The sequence below is a fragment of the Cherax quadricarinatus genome, chromosome 5 (assembly GCF_038502225.1).
Source record: "Cherax quadricarinatus isolate ZL_2023a chromosome 5, ASM3850222v1, whole genome shotgun sequence".
Taxonomy (NCBI): Eukaryota; Metazoa; Arthropoda; class Malacostraca; order Decapoda; family Parastacidae; genus Cherax; species Cherax quadricarinatus.
In genome coordinates, this window is record NC_091296.1 from 4,847,681 (window position 1) to 4,864,583 (window position 16,903).

At 38.6% G+C, this 16,903-nt stretch overlaps 1 protein-coding gene across 2 annotated transcripts in view; it reads right to left on the bottom strand.

The window, feature by feature from the left end:
• Window positions 1-1,446: 1,446 nt before the first annotated feature.
• LOC128684925 (reticulocalbin-2) overlaps window positions 1,447-16,903 on the bottom strand; it is a 106,119-nt gene continuing 90,662 nt past the window's right edge. Inside the window, exons 3-7 of one of the 2 annotated variants that reach the window (XM_053771291.2) lie at window positions 16,330-16,477; window positions 15,649-15,808; window positions 14,239-14,437; window positions 3,740-3,863; window positions 1,447-3,142 (exon numbers count right to left, since the gene is read on the bottom strand). In XM_053771291.2, the coding sequence (XP_053627266.1) occupies window positions 2,971-3,142; window positions 3,740-3,863; window positions 14,239-14,437; window positions 15,649-15,808; window positions 16,330-16,477 (803 nt within the window). In that variant the 3' untranslated portion in view covers window positions 1,447-2,970. The remainder of the gene's footprint in view (window positions 3,143-3,739; window positions 3,864-14,238; window positions 14,438-15,648; window positions 15,809-16,329; window positions 16,478-16,903) is intronic. The other variant, XM_053771290.2, reaches the window with a different exon arrangement.

The following is a 16,903-nucleotide window of genomic DNA, read 5'->3' on the forward strand; positions in this document are numbered from 1 at the left end:
ATTCACATTGAACAGCACACAAGTGTGCAGGATTCCTGACAAGCAGGTATCTAAGGGTGAGGCTATTGTGCCCTATACAATAACAAGGAGGCTACAAAGAGAAAAAGAGAAACATAGCAATACTTTCAAATGTATCCAACTCTACAAATTCAAATTACTTAGTAATTTGCTCATAATTCAAAAATTGTACATGCACCCAAAGAATGGTATATATGGCCCGAAGGTGCGTGATCTCATTCATTATTTGAATCAATATTTAACACACTGGCCATCTCCCACCGAGGTAGGGTGACCCAAAAAATAAGAAACGAAAGTTATTCATCTTTTTAAACTACATTTTGTAATTTATACAAGAGAAGGGGTTACTAGCCACTTGCTCCAGGCATTTTAGTCACCTCTTACAACATGCACAGAATCAGTGTCATACAGATATTCACAACAGCAATCCACTCACTCATGTTCTTGCATGTACATGCAATTTTCTTGCACTGATATAATATCCAGAACAAGAAAATAATTGTAAAGTAAAAGGACACAAGTGCAACTAATGTGTTATTTTATTGTGGCAATGTTTCGCTCTCCAGGAGCTTTATCAAACAGTTACAAACAATACATGGACAGAGAGGGTATATATAGGCTCAGAGTGACGTGTAATACTAGTGGTAGTAGTAATATAAGTTGTAATAGTAGTAGTAATACAATATGGTAGAGCAATAAACTTGCACATGAGTAAAAGGTTATAAAAGCTATTACTTGGGTAACATAAAAATAGGTTAGACAAATATTTTTGTTGGTGGTTGGATCTGAGAAGGTCTGTTTCAGTGTTCCTTCTCTGTTGCATTCTTGTGTAGCAGAGACTATGAGATGGCAAGGTTTACTGTTTTGAGGAAGAACACAACAGAGAAGGAACACTGAAACAGAATGGAGGCGAATGGTACTTGGGACCTGACGATCTGTTGGAGTGTGAGCAGGGTAATATTTAGTGAAGGGATTCAGGGAAACCGGTCATTTTCATATAGTCGGACTTGAGTCCTGGAAATGGGAAGTACAATGCCTGCACTTTAAAGGAGGGGTTTGGGATATTGGCAGTTTGGAGGGATATGTTGTGTATCTTTATACGTATATGCTTCTAGACTGTTGTATTCTGAGCACCTCTGCAAAAACAGTGATAATGTGCGAGTGTGGTGAAAGTGTTGAATGATGATTAAAGTATTTTCTTTTTGGGGATTTTCTTTCTTTTTTGGGTCACCCTGCCTCGGTGGGAGACGGCCGACTTGTTGGGGTAAAAAAAAAAAAAAAAAAAAAAAAAAAAAAAAAAAAAAAATTATGTTACCCAAGTAATAGCTTTTATAACCTTTTACTCATGTGCAAGTTTATTGTTCTACAATATTGTATTACTACTACTATTATAACTTATATTACTACTACCACTAGTATTACACGTCACTCTGAGCCTATATATACCCTCTGTGTCCATGTCTTGTTTGTAACTGTTTGATAAAGCTCTCAGAGCGAAACATTGCCACAATAAAATGTCACATTAGTTGCACTTTTGTCCTTTTACTTTACATATTGTCAGTTATTTTACCAACATTAATACAAGAAAATAATTGAAGAAATTAAAGTGAAAATGAATCCATCTCAACAGTGATTTATGTGTGAGTAAGGTGAAAGATTTGAATGATGATGAAAGTATTTTCTTTTTGGGAATTTTCTTTTTTGGGTCACCCTGCCTCGGTGAGAGACGGCCGACTTGTTATAATAATAAAAAAAAAAAAAAAAAAAAAAATATCAACGGTAGTTGGTAAAACGACAACTCTGAAAACTTGCATTTCATTACATACATAAATGTATGTGAATCATTATGACAACAGTACTAAAACAAAGTAATTAATTTCCAAAGATATTATTTTAGTTTTATAGGTAGTAGGTTGGTAGACAGCAACCGCCCAGGAAGGTACTACCGTCCTGCCAAGTGAGTGTAAAACGAAAGCCTGTAATTGTTTTACATGATGGTAGGATTGCTGGTGTCCATTTTTCTGTCTCATAAACATGCAAGGTTTCAGGCACATCTTGCTACTTCTACTTACACTTAGGTCACACTACACATACATGTACAAGCATATATATACACACCCCTCTGGGTTTTCTCCTATTTTCTTACTAGTTCTTGTTCTTGTTTATTTCCTCTTACCTCCATGGAGAAGTGGAACAGAATTCTTCCTTCGTAAGCCATGCGTGTTGTAAGAGGCAACTAAAATACCAGAAGCAAGGGTCTAGTAACCCCTTCTCCTGTATATATTACTAAATGTAAAAGGAGAAGCTTGTGTTTTTCCTTTCGGGCCACCCCGCCTCTGTGGGATACGGCCGGTGTGTTGACAAAGATTATTTTAGTTTATTTCTCTTGTAATCTTTAAAAAATTACACATCAGCTTATGCTAACTTATTAATAAAGTTACTAATGTTGGCTTTTCCAATGTTTTCTCTCACAATATTTATTAAGAAACAGTGAAAAATACTGGAGGACATCTGTTGAAAATTAAACTAAAAATCCATTACCAATGTGAGAAAGGATGACAAAGCCTTGAGGTAGTGGGTGATGATGCAAGCTACACCAGTCACAAGCACTTCTCTATGTCTTGTGTATGTTACCTAATGCCTTTATAGCTAAGAAACAACACAATACAAGGAAAACACTAACACTCCCTTCACCTGACTTCACTTCTGGCCTGATAATGATCCAGAACAGACCAAAATGTTGACTCGTTTCAACTCATTAGTTGATTAATTGTGAATTCTTGACATATTTGCAATTGAGCAGTTAGTGCTTATTTGTAATGTACTGTATGACAAACACAATACACGTTCTTTACGACAGTTCAAATCTTAACTTCTCTAATGTACTATTACACTACCTCTAACTTCCCACAACAGAATTAATACCGTAATAAAAAAGCAATTCTCATTGTCTCACAACTCGTCCTCAAAGCGGTCAAGATTATGAAGGTGGTCACCATAGTCTGTGGCTTCAGAACCTACGAACACGTCATGATGATCGAGGATCTCCAGGAATGACAGCAAGTCATCTCCATCATCGTCTGCAGCTCCAAACAAATGGTCTACTTCATCCTCAGCAATGTCCCTGGTGACAAACAAACCTACTTAGTCACTATGACTAATTATATGCTAATAACACAATTAAGAAATACAAAACAGTTAATATCTACTCACACAGAAGTACCAATATTTTGTAATTAAAATACATTAGCCAACATGTTAAAAAAAAAAAAAAATTCTTACTAATGTGAAGTGACAAACCTGTGACTGGTTATAAGAATTTTTCTACCTAAACAATGAAGTCACTATTTTTTTTTTTCAACAAACCAGCCATATCCCACCGAGGCAGACTGACCTAATAAACAAACAACTTACGTTTCTCTTTTCAAATTTAGTAATGTATACAGGAGAAGGGGGTTACTAGCCCCTTGCTCCCAGCATTCTAGTCACCTCTTATGACGCACACAGCTTACGGAGGAAGAATCTTGAACCACTTCCCCATGAAGAGTCACTAATATGAACTTTAATGTCCTATGACATATTCCTTAGAGCAAGTTATTACTACCAACCGAAAGTGATTATTCATTCAGTATCCAAATATATTCACAAGATTCAAGAAATAAGAAGGAAGCACAAAAATTAATGATACACATGCAATAAGTGCAATACGTAAAAAGCCTACTCATTTGTTGGGACGACCCAGGCCAGGATTTCATTGCGATCCAGGATGCCATTACCATCCTTGTCGTGCTCATGGTCGAACTTGTCCTTCTCTGTCAGTAACCACTCACGGTCTTGCTCCTTCCCTGTTGACCACCACCAGTTTTATTAACAAGACACGCAAACACACAAAGCTAGTATATTGTGAGAAGGATCAAATAATATATAAGCCTGATGCAATATCCATTAATACAACACAACACGTAGTTACCTCACATGCAAAGTAATGGTGCAGAACATAATTCAGAAGAAAAAAAGATGTTTACCTTTTCCCAAAGCAAGTATTCAGTCCTACAATTCAGGTTACATTAACCAGCATATCTATATTAATGAACCTCAATGTAAGAAATATTTTAAAGAATTTGTGAACAATTTATGCATACAGCAGTGCTTCAATATTCATGTAAAATTACATTCCTAGAGAACACTGCAAATGCCAAATTCATGAATACCATTTGTGAATAGTGTCATAATACAATGTCTAATATAAAAAAAAATTAAACAGATAAATGATGGACGATGATTACAAGCTGGACCCATTGCTTACTACCATAACCCCATATGTTGTAACCACCACCTTCCTTCCTCTTTCATTAACATTCTCCTTCCACCTGTTAGCACTTTTGTTATATCAACACCTCACCTATTCCACTCTCTCTCCATAAAGCTTATCTAATTTGAGTTGCTATTCACATTATTTTTATATTAAAATGTTACTAAACCCATATGAGTTATCTAACATTGATTTCTATTAACTGATAAAGAGGTAACCGATGTATGAATAAGAGATACAAAAAAATATGTAATGGCTACAATAACTTAAAAAAAAAAAAATACTTCTAACACATTTATTTAGCCAAGTATAAGATCTGCCAAGAAGTCTTAAAAACTAAATTATGCTAATTAGTAAACTAGAAAGAATATTCAGATAATTTAAAAATCATGGTACATTTTCCAAGCATTTCTTTCTGTTAAAGCACAACAGCTCCTTGAAAGATTAAGAAATATTTTTTGGAAATTCAGATTTTCAATTCTTTAAATGGTTTTACTTAAGTGAATCATGTGTGTGAAATTTTGTTAAACAGTAGGATGTTGTTATATCTTCAAAGACTAAATAAACGTTACCAGGCGATTCATAACAAAAATCTGCACAAGATGCTGATGGGATGATTAACATTTTTGTCACAGAATATTGGAGAAATTGTAGTTTTTAATAGATACAACATACAAAAATAATATTTCAAAATACATAAAAATATGAGAAAGAAAGGTGGTTGAATATGTGCATTATAAGCAAGCAAAAGGTCCATCTTGTGAACAAATACACAGCAAAGGATAGGAACATATCAGGTTGAAAATTCTGGAACACTTGAAACGAAGTAAAAAAAAAAATATGATGTAGGTAATAATACTGTCGCTGGATCAATTCACAAGTAACCCACATTTAGAAAAGGAAAACTTTTAGGCAACAATTCTATTAATATTGAATTGGTCCAGGACAGACTGAATCAACATCTAAGATTTCGTGTCCACAGCAGGATTTTACAACTCTGATGCAATAATGGTGAACTCTTAATCTGACAGGCTAATAGGGAAAAGGGTGTATCCACTAAAGCTGATTGTTCTTTAAATCAAAACAATGAAAATGATTTTCCATCAAAACAATAATGGACAATTCTGATTTAATGGACTTTGTACATTAACTCTGAAATCAATTTACCCTGACAACAAAAACAAACAGTTCCCAAAATTATCTGGCTTTAGATTTTATCGATTAATTCTGAAATCTGTTACACTGAGGTCTGTTATATTGAACTTTTACTATACTATGTGAATTTTTTTTTTTTTTTTTTTTCAACAAGTCGGCCGTCTCCCACCGAGGCAGGGTGACCCAAAAAAGAAAGAAAATCCCCAAAAAGAAAATACTTTCATCATCATTCAACACTTTCACCACACTCGCACATTATCACTGTTTTTGCAGAGGCGCCCAGAATACAACAGTCTAGAAGCATACACTATGTGAATAAAGTTACTAAATCAATGTTAAACAATATAAGTTTGTAAACTTGCAGGACGAGTCATATTTGTTATCAACAGTATCAGATATCAATGGTATTTCCAGCTACTGTTAGTTAGACCCTACCACCACACCACCGAATGTGAATGTTCCCATCGCCACCTGTTAGAGGCCACCACCAGCCACATACATTAAGCCACCAACTAGCATCAGTACCCCATGCATTTAAAGTATCCAAGTAATTTATGAAAAGTAGCTCCAAGCCTTTTCTTGTCCATTATGTAAGCATGCTACTTCCAGTACTTGCCACGCAAAATATTTAAACTTTGGTAAATGCTTACTTGACAACATATGCCAGTGGCCCTATTTCTTCTCTCTCTCTAAAACCCCAGACTTATTAATATCCATCTCCTTAAATTTGGGTCTGTGTTTTCCTACAAATTCTCGGCCGGTTATCCCATCGTCCACATCTTCATATTCTGCAAATTGGTCCCACTTATAATGCCTCTTATATGCAAGGTAAAAATATGCAAGAATCTTGCACAAGTCTTTCTATAAGAGTGCCATGGGAGTCACCAAATATCTACATTATGTTGCCATTATTGCACTGTAAATCAATTCCATTTTAAATTCAAATAATAAAGAGGAAACTGGACCACCACTTGAAGTAGGTGCCTGATCAACCAAGTTGCACTGATTATGTAGGCCTGTATGTCACTAGTAGCAACAACCTGGTTGGTCAGGCAGTCTACACTGCAGTCTGGCCTCAGGCTAGGGTGCAAGGGAAGAACCCTTAAAACCAGCCACAGTTACATCACAGGTATGGATACATTTGCAGTCTTTAAATTTGTTCTTAATGAAATTAGGAACAAATGTTGTCTCTGATAAGATTTTTAATAGGTTCTGCTTCTCTAATCAATTCACAATGTCCACTCCCATCCAAACAGTAGTCAACCCATTCAACAGTTTGACCTGCAATCACTTTGTGGCTGCAAACTGTGATTTTGACCTTGGAGAAACACATGGTGACCTCTCCAAGGTTTCATAGTAATCCACCCAAATCTGAGGCACTAGTTATGCCAGCAAGTGTTGGATTAATGTAGAAACAAACAAGAGCCAGTTGGGTAGGTAAGAACATCCCAAAACTAAAACTGGTTACGTGGTTAAAAAGGAAAATATCTGCTAAATGTAATCTTTTAATATTCAGTACAAACTCAGATTACTGCCTAACACCACATCCTTCTGAAGACCTCAAGTGCAGTCAAAAATTAATGAAAAATTTTTACTTGTCACTTTCTGATTTATAATGACCCTCCACCTCTTGTAAAATACAGTTGAACGTTGGATACCACAGTTATATTCCTGAAAACGATGTGATATCAACAATGTGTGTAAACTGAACTGAAGAACGTATGGAAAAAATAGGGTTACGTTTATTAGACTCTCCAAAAAAGTCAAACATCTTGAGATTGTTAGAAATACGTAGTGAAAATAATGTAGTTGTAGGTCAATGCGGTGATGTGCATCAAAGATCCTACATCTACATCTCTGCTAGCAGACATGGGTGTCTTAGTGTTAGGTTGTCCTGCTTTTTGCACCTGTATGAGGGTATATAAAGGTGGGGTTCAAGTAGTTGGGGTGTACATGAGAAGGGGTAGGCAGGAGGGGTAGGAGTGGTTGGAGTGAGGGGCTCTGTATGGTGATGGGAGACTAAACAGTGGATGGGTGGAGGCAGGAACTGGAGGCTGGTGTTGGGAGGTGAAGGATGCTGACTGATGGAAGGGTGGGAAAGGTGAAGGCTGGAAGCAACAAGGTGATGTGATGGTGACCATGTGGGTGGCAGTGTTTGTGGCTTGGTGTGGATGATGGGTGACTGGGAGGGTGGATGGCATGATAGACTGTGCAGGCGTGTTCATTGAAAACATGCCTCAATTTTACAACTGTGTTAGTGAAAACATGTTAATAGATTGGCATTATCCGATGGTATACTGTACCCAAAGTTCTTGACTGTACTCAAAAAATACGCACATCAAAAGAGAAAGATACTGAGAAACATGAATAATTAGCCAATATTGAAACCTATTCTCAATTTGTAATGTTGAATGTTGGCATTTTACTTGAAGTCAACCATTTCACATTATCCTAATTTTCTCCAAATTGTATTTTCCTGATTTTAAGTTATATTAAGTTAATCTAAGTTAGATCAGGTTGGGTTAATAAAAATCACAAACCAATAAAAATATTTTTTTGTTTTTTTTATTATCACACTGGCCGATTCCCACCAAGGCAGGGTGGCCCGAAAAAGAAAAACTTTCACCATCATTCACTCCATCACTGTCTTGCCAGAAGGGTGCTTTACACTAGTTTTTAAACTGCAACATTAACACCCCTCCTTCAGAGTGCAGGCACTGTACTTCCCATCTCCAGGACTCAAGTCCGGCCTGCCGGTTTCCCTGAACCCCTTCATAAATGTTACTTTGCTCACACTCCAACAGCACGTCAAGTATTAAAAACCATTTGTCTCCATTCACTCCTATCAAACACACTCACGCATGCCTGCTGGAAGTCCAAGCCCCTCGCACACAAAACCTCCTTTACCCCCTCCCTCCAACCTTTCCTAGGCCGACCCCTACCCCGCCTTCCTTCTACTACAGACTGATACACTCTTGAAGTTATTCTGTTTCGCTCCATTCTCTCCACATGTCCGAACCACCTCAACAACCCTTCCTCAGCCCTCTGGACAACAGTTTTGGTAATCCCGCACCTCCTCCTAACTTCCAAACTACGAATTCTCTGCATTATATTCACACAACACATTGCTCTCAGACATGACATCTCCACTGCCTCCAGCCTTCTCCTCGCTGCAACATTCATCACCCATGCTTCACACCCATATAAGAGCGTTGGTAAAACTATACTCTCATACATTCCCCTCTTTGCCTCCAAGGACAGAGTTCTTTGTCTCCACAGACTCCTAAGTGCACCACTCACCCTATTCCCCTCATCAATTCTATGATTCACTTCATCTTTCATAGACCCATCCGCTGACATGTCCACTCCCAAATATCTGAATACATTCACCTCCTCCATACTCTCTCCCTCCAATCTGATATCCAATCTTTCATCACCTAATCTTTTTATCCTCATAACCTTACTCTTTCCTGTATTCACTTTCAATTTTCTTCTTTTGCACACCCTACCAAATTCATCCACCAATCTCTGCAACTTCTCTTCAGAATCTCCCAAGAGCAGTGTCATCAGCAAAGAGCAACTGTGACGACTCCCACTTTATGTGTGATTCTTTATCTTTTAACTCCACGCCTCTTGCCAAGACCCTCGCATTTACTTCTCTTACAACCCCATCTATAAATATATTAAACAACCACGGTGACATCACACATCCTTGTCTAAGGCCTACTTTTACTGGGAAATAATTTCCCTCTTTCCTACATACTCTAACTTGAGCCTCACTATCCTCGTAAAAACTCTTCACTGCTTTCGGTAACCTACCTCCTACACCATACACCTGCAACATCTGCCACATTGCCTCCCTATCCACCCTGTCATACGCCTTTTCCAAATCCATAAATGCCACAAAGACCTCTTTAGCCTCATCTAAATACTGTTCACTTATATGTTTCACTGTAAACACCTGGTCCACACACCCCCTACCTTTCCTAAAGCCTCCTTGTTCATCTGCTATCCTATTCTCCGTCTTACTCTTAATTCTTTCAATAATAACTCTACCATACACTTTGCCAGGTATACTCAACAGACTTATCCCCCTATAATTTTTGCACTCTCTTTTATCCCCTTTGCCTTTATACAAAGGAACTATGCATGCTCTCTGCCAATCCCTAGGTACCTTACCCTCTTCCATACATTTATTAAATAATTGCACCAACCACTCCAAAACTATATCCCCACCTGCTTTTAACATTTCTATCTTTATCCCATCAATCCCGGCTGCCTTACCCCCTTTCATTTTACCTACTGCCTCACGAACTTCCCCCACACTCACAACTGGCTCTTCCTCACTCCTACAAGATGTTGTCCCTCCTTGCCCTAAACATGAAATCACAGGTTCCCTATCTTCATCAACATTTAACAATTCCTCAAAATATTCCCTCCATCTTCCCAATACCTCTAACTCTCCTATTTTTAACTGACAAATCCATTTGTTCTCTAGGCTTTCTTAACTTGTTAATCTCACTCCAAAACTTTTTCTTATTTTCAACAAAATTTGTTGATAACATCTCACCCACTCTCTCATTTGCTCTCTTTTTACATTGCTTCACCACTCTCTTAACCTCTCTCTTTTTCTCCATATACTCTTCCCTCCTTGCATCACTTCTACTTTGTAAAAACTTCTCATATGCTAACTTTTTCTCCCTTACTACTCTCTTCACATCATCATTCCACCAATCGCTCCTCTTCCCTCCCGCACCCACTTTCCTGTAACCACAAACTTCTACTGAACACTAACACTACATTTTTAAACCTACCCCATACCTCTTCGACCCCATTGCCTATGCTCTCATTAGCCCATCTATCCTCCAATAGCTGTTTATATCTTACCCTAACTGCCTCCTCTTTTAGTTTATAAACCTTCACCTCTCTCTTCCCTGATGCTTCTATTCTCCTTGTATCCCATCTACCTTTTACTCTCAGTGTAGCTACAACTAGAAAGTGATCTGATATATCTGTGGCCCCTCTATAAACATGTACATCCTGAAGTCTACTCAACAGTCTTTTATCTACCAATACATAATCCAACAAACTACTGTCATTTCGCCCTACATCATATCTTGTATACTTATTTATCCTCTTTTTCTTAAAATATGTATTACCTATAACTAAACCCCTTTCTATACAAAGTTCAATCAAAGGGCTCCCATTATCATTTACACCTGGCACCCCAAACTTACCTACCACACCCTCTCTAAAAGTTTCTCCTACTTTAGCATTCAGGTCCCCTACCACAATTACTCTCTCACTTGGTTCAAAGGCTCCTATACATTCACTTAACATCTCCCAAAATCTCTCTCTCTCCTCTGCATTCCTCTCTTCTCCAGGTGCATACACGCTTATTATGACCCACTTCTCGCATCCAACCTTTACTTTAATCCACATAATTCTTGCATTTACACATTCATATTCTCTTTTCTCCTTCCATAACTGATCATTCAACATTACTGCTACCCCTTCCTTTGCTCTAACTCTCTCAGATACTCCAGATTTAATCCCATTTATTTCCCCCCACCGAAACTCCCCTACCCCCTTCAGCTTTGTTTCGCTTAGGGCCAGGACATCCAACTTTTTTTCATTCATAACATCAGCAATCATCTGTTTCTTGTCATCCGCACTACATCCACGCACATTTAAGCATCCCAGTTTTATAAAGTTTTTCTTCTTCTCTTTTTTAGTAAATGTCTACAGGAGAAGGGGTTATTAGCCCATTGCTCCCAGCATTTTAGTCGCGTCATACGACACGCATGGCTTACGGAGGAAAGATTCTTTTCCACTTCCCCATGGACAATAGAGGAAAAAAAGAGGAACAAGAGCTATTTAGAAAAAGGAGAAAAACCTAGATGGATGTATGTATATATATATATGCATGTGCGTGTCTGTGAAGTGTGACCAAAGTGTAAGTAGGAGTAGCAAGATATCCCTGGTATCTAGCGTGTTTATGAGACAGAAATAGAAACCAGCAATCCTACTATCATGCAAAACAGTTACAGGTTTCTGTTTCACAGTCATCTGGCAGGACAGTAGTACTTCCCTGGGTGGTTGCTGTCTACCAACCTACTACCTATGTGTGTGTGTGTGTGTGTATATATATATATTTTTTTTTTTTTTTTTTTTATTATCACACCGGCCGATTCCCACCAAGGCAGGGTGGCCCGAAAAAGAAAAACTTTCACCATCATTCACTCCATCACTGTCTTGCCAGAAGGGTGCTTTACACTACAGTTTTTAAACTGCAACATTAACACCCCTCCTTCAGAGTGCAGGCACTGTACTTCCCATCTCCAGGACTCAAGTCCGGCCTGCCGGTTTCCCTGAATCCCTTCATAAATGTTACTTTGCTCACACTCCAACAGCACGTCAAGTATTAAAAACCATTTGTCTCCATTCACTCCTATCAAACACGCTCACGCATGCCTGCTGGAAGTCCAAGCCCCTCGCACACAAAACCTCCTTTACCCCCTCCCTCCAACCCTTCCTAGGCCGACCCCTACCCCGCCTTCCTTCCACTACAGACTGATACACTCTTGAAGTCATTCTGTTTCGCTCCATTCTCTCTACATGTCCGAACCACCTCAACAACCCTTCCTCAGCCCTCTGGACAACAGTTTTGGTAATCCCGCACCTCCTCCTAACTTCCAAACTACGAATTCTCTGCATTATATTCACACCACACATTGCCCTCAGACATGACATCTCCACTGCCTCCAGCCTTCTCCTCGCTGCAACATTCATCACCCACGCTTCACACCCATATAAGAGCGTTGGTAAAACTATACTCTCATACATTCCCCTCTTTGCCTCCAAGGACAAAGTTCTTTGTCTCCACAGACTCCTAAGTGCACCACTCACTCTTTTTCCCTCATCAATTCTATGATTCACCTCATCTTTCATAGACCCATCCGCTGACACGTCCACTCCCAAATATCTGAATACGTTCACCTCCTCCATACTCTCTCCCTCCAATCTGATATTCAATCTTTCATCACCTAATCTTTTTGTTATCCTCATAACCTTACTCTTTCCTGTATTCACCTTTAATTTTCTTCTTTTGCACACCCTACCAAATTCATCCACCAATCTCTGCAACTTCTCTTCAGAATCTCCCAAGAGCACAGTGTCATCAGCAAAGAGCAGCTGTGACAACTCCCACTTTGTGTGTGATTCTTTATCTTTTAACTCCACGCCTCTTGCCAAGACCCTCGCATTTACTTCTCTTACAACCCCATCTATAAATATATTAAACAACCACGGTGACATCACACATCCTTGTCTAAGGCCTACTTTTACTGGGAAAAAATTTCCCTCTTTCCTACATACTCTAACTTGAGCCTCACTATCCTCGTAAAAACTCTTCACTGCTTTCAGTAACCTACCTCCTACACCATACACTTGCAACATCTGCCACATTGCCCCCCTATCCACCCTGTCATATGCCTTTTCCAAATCCATAAATGCCACAAAGACCTCTTTAGCCTTATCTAAATACTGTTCACTTATATGTTTCACTGTAAACACCTGGTCCACACACCCCCTACCTTTCCTAAAGCCTCCTTGTTCATCTGCTATCCTATTCTCCGTCTTACTCTTAATTCTTTCAATTATAACTCTACCATACACTTTACCAGGTACACTCAACAGACTTATCCCCCTATAATTTTTGCACTCTCTTTTATCCCCTTTGCCTTTATACAAAGGAACTATGCATGCTCTCTGCCAATCCCTAGGTACCTTACCCTCTTCCATACATTTATTAAATAATTGCACCAACCACTCCAAAACTACATCCCCTGAAATCTTGCATGTTTATGAAACAGAAAGAAGGACACCAGCAATCCTACCATCATGTAAAACAATTACAGGCTTTCGTTTTACACACTTGGCAGGACGGTAGTACCTCCCTGGGCGGTTGCTGTCTACCAACCTACTACCTAGGATATATATATACATGTATATATAACCCCTAGGTAGTAGGTTGGTAGACAGCAACCACCCAGAGAGGTACTACCGTCCTTCCAAGCGAGTGTAAAATGAAAGCTTGTAATTGTTTTACATGATGGTAGGATTACTGGTGTCTTTTTATTCTGTCTCATACACATGCAAGATTTCAGGTATGTCTCGCTACTTCTACTTACACTTAGGTCACACTTCACATACATGTACAAGCATATATACACGCACCCCTCTGTGTTTTCTTCTATTTTCTTTCTAGTTCTTGTTCTTGTTTATTTCCTCTTATCTCCATGGGGAAGTGGAACAGAATTCTTCCTCCATAAGCCATGCGTGTTGTAAGAGGCGACTAAAATGCCAGGAGGAAGGGGCTAGTAACCCCCTTCTCCTGTATGTATTACTAATTGTAAAAGGAGAAACTTTCGTTTTTCCTTTTGGGCCACCCCGCCTCGGTGGGATACGGCCGGTGTGTTGAAAGAAAAAAGTATATATAACCACAAATAAGGAAATTAGGAAAAAATATTGATATGTCTGACAACGAGAGACTGGGGAATAATAAGAAAGGTGGAAGGGTTAATGTGTATCACTTTTGGTGCAACAATGGTCTGAATACTACCAAAAGCTCTAAATAGGATCTACAGAAGTCAGTCCTATATGATTGGCCATGTATTTTATGGATGAATATTATATCAACCTCAAACTTCGTAGACATATAAGAGATCTCATCCTACTCTTGTTGCATTTACCTTTATCCCCAACAAATTCTTGGAAGTCAATAACACCATCATTATTTGTGTCCTTCTCATCAAGAGTCTGCTGCAGAACTACAGGAAGCATGTCTGGATGCTCTTCTGGATGAGTGAATGCTAAAAACTCCCGGTCATCGAGTCTTCCGTCAATATTCTTGTCGGCTGCATTGAAGAGCTGTCTGTCTTCTCGAAGCAGCTGCAAAAATGCCCAACGACCATTTGTTAATAAGAGGATGAGGATATTATCACAAGAATCTTAAAAGTTATCAAAGGACATAACAAAGTTGTTCATATACTGTAATGTTATAAACCTTTAACAAATGAGGACTTTGTGAAAGACCTTACAACCTAGTGACAAGCAGCTCCAAATGGCAGTCTGATTAACAATCTTTACAAGATTGATAGACTTATTACATTGATTCTAGGCTGAGGGACTGATTACCTCAGACTCCTAACAATCTTCAATTATTCTATTCTGTACTGGGCTGAGGAAGCCACTGGCTGGCCAAATCTTTCCATAATAAAAGTTACCCAAGAGCTGCATGAGTGTTCAATTTATCAACCTGTTGGTTCTCTGACCCACTGATCTACTAGTTAGGTACTGTACTACAAAAACAAGCATAGGGAAAAGTGCTACAAAACAATTATTTTTCTACCCAAGGTTATTGTCTCTGAACACACATTAGAACACAATTTTCTTCAAAGCTATGACACAATTTCTCAAATACAGTACTATACCATAATATCCAATGACATTCACATAATGTGTACTTATAGAAGTATCCTGTCTCTATAATTTATTATTTTACTTTACAATCATGATAGCCAACCCAGCACATAGGACTCTTCAACAAATACATTAAGCTATTTCATAATACAGTAAAGGGCAGAAAGGGGAAAGGGATGTGCACCTGAAGAATAGCAATCTTCCATAAAACAGCCCTACGTAAAGTAAAGAACATAAGAGACAAAAAAGGCTTACATTTCTGACATCTCCAAAAATGCCAAAAAACTCGAAAATCATATTAATACATCAAAAACAATATGTTTTATCTTACATTCTAATTGACAGAGAAGCATATGGAAAGTGTTGTAGCAAGGATTACCAACTCAACATTAGGTACAAATAATATCTTAAAAAATAAAAGCCATGTTTCCTTACCAAATACAGGAACTCACTACACCTATACAAAACAAACATAAATGGCAAACTATTTAACTGATTAATAGGGGGTGATTGGTAATGGCACTAGTGGTAGCTAGATATGAGATTACTTTAGTGATCATAACAAAAACAATCAAGTCTTTAACTAACACATTTTGTCTGATGATTCCAAATCAAACCCACCTGATGCCTAATTTGCACACTTCAAAAATAAATATTTTAAAATATTACAACAATCTTACTCTTTGTTCTTCAGCTTGGTCTTCTTTTTCAAGAAGGGTCTGGTCATCAGGATCGGTGATGCCGTACGTTTCAGAAATGTACTCTGACCATGTGACGTAGCCATCCTCATCTTCATCTACTTCATCCATTCGCTCTGCACTTTCTTCTTCAGAAAGCATTCTACAATGAGAACAATTTATGTTGGTAAAAAGAACAAAATATGTTGTGTATTTTTATATGTGTATGCTTTTAAACTGTTGTATTCTGAGCACCTCTACAAAAACAGTGATAATGTGTGAGTGTGGTGAAAGTGTTGAATGATGATGAAAGTATTTTCTTTTTGGGGATTTTCTTTCTTTTTTGGGTCACCCTGCCTCGGTGGGAGACAGCCGACATGTTGGAAAAAAAAAAAAAATCCACTGATGCTCTTATAGAAAAAATAAGATTTTCCTTAGTGTGGAAGTAACACTATCTTTGAAACACAACAATAAACAGATAACATCCCACAATCACATAATTTTGCAATCTTCAAGAATAATAGGAATAAGGAAGCTATCCAGTGACATGGATAGAAACTGATCAGGATATACGGGTGTAGAATGCATGCAAGTTAGGAAAAAACTCTTGCTAAGGTGTGAAAAAGAAGACAAAAATAAAACAGGCAATGAGCAAGAGATTGAGGGTGACAAGTCAAGTTGTACCTGAATGATCGAAGAATCCAAGAGTGCAATTCTTTGCGTTCTATTTGTTTGTCATTATTGCGATCCATTTTCAAGAGAAGAATTTCTAGTCTCCGTTTGGACTCACTGGCTGGAAGCTGATCGTACTCCTCAGCATCTTTGGTGCTTCCTGCAATTTTAAGAAAGCCTTGGCTATTACACCATAATCAAAGTGTGTGCATAATGTACAATGTTTGTCAGGAAACGGGTTTCCTGATGCGGGTCACAGTCACACGAAAACCCACAGCTGGAGATTTTGGTCATCTGACCGAGGACTTCCACTGGCTTACCTGTCAACCCCTTGAAAAATTATGGTTATGCTTATAACTTATTTTCTTCTTGCTCTGCTAGTACCTGGAGTTTACCTGGAGAGAGTTCCGGGGGTCAACGCCCCCGCGGCCTGGTCTGTGACCAGGCCTCCTGGTGATCAGAGCCTGATCAACCAGGCTGTTACTGCTGGCTGCACGCAAACCAACGTACGAGCCACAGCCCGGCTGGTGAGGAACCGACTTTAGGTGCTTGTCCAGTGCCAGCTTGAAGACTGCCAGGGGTCTGT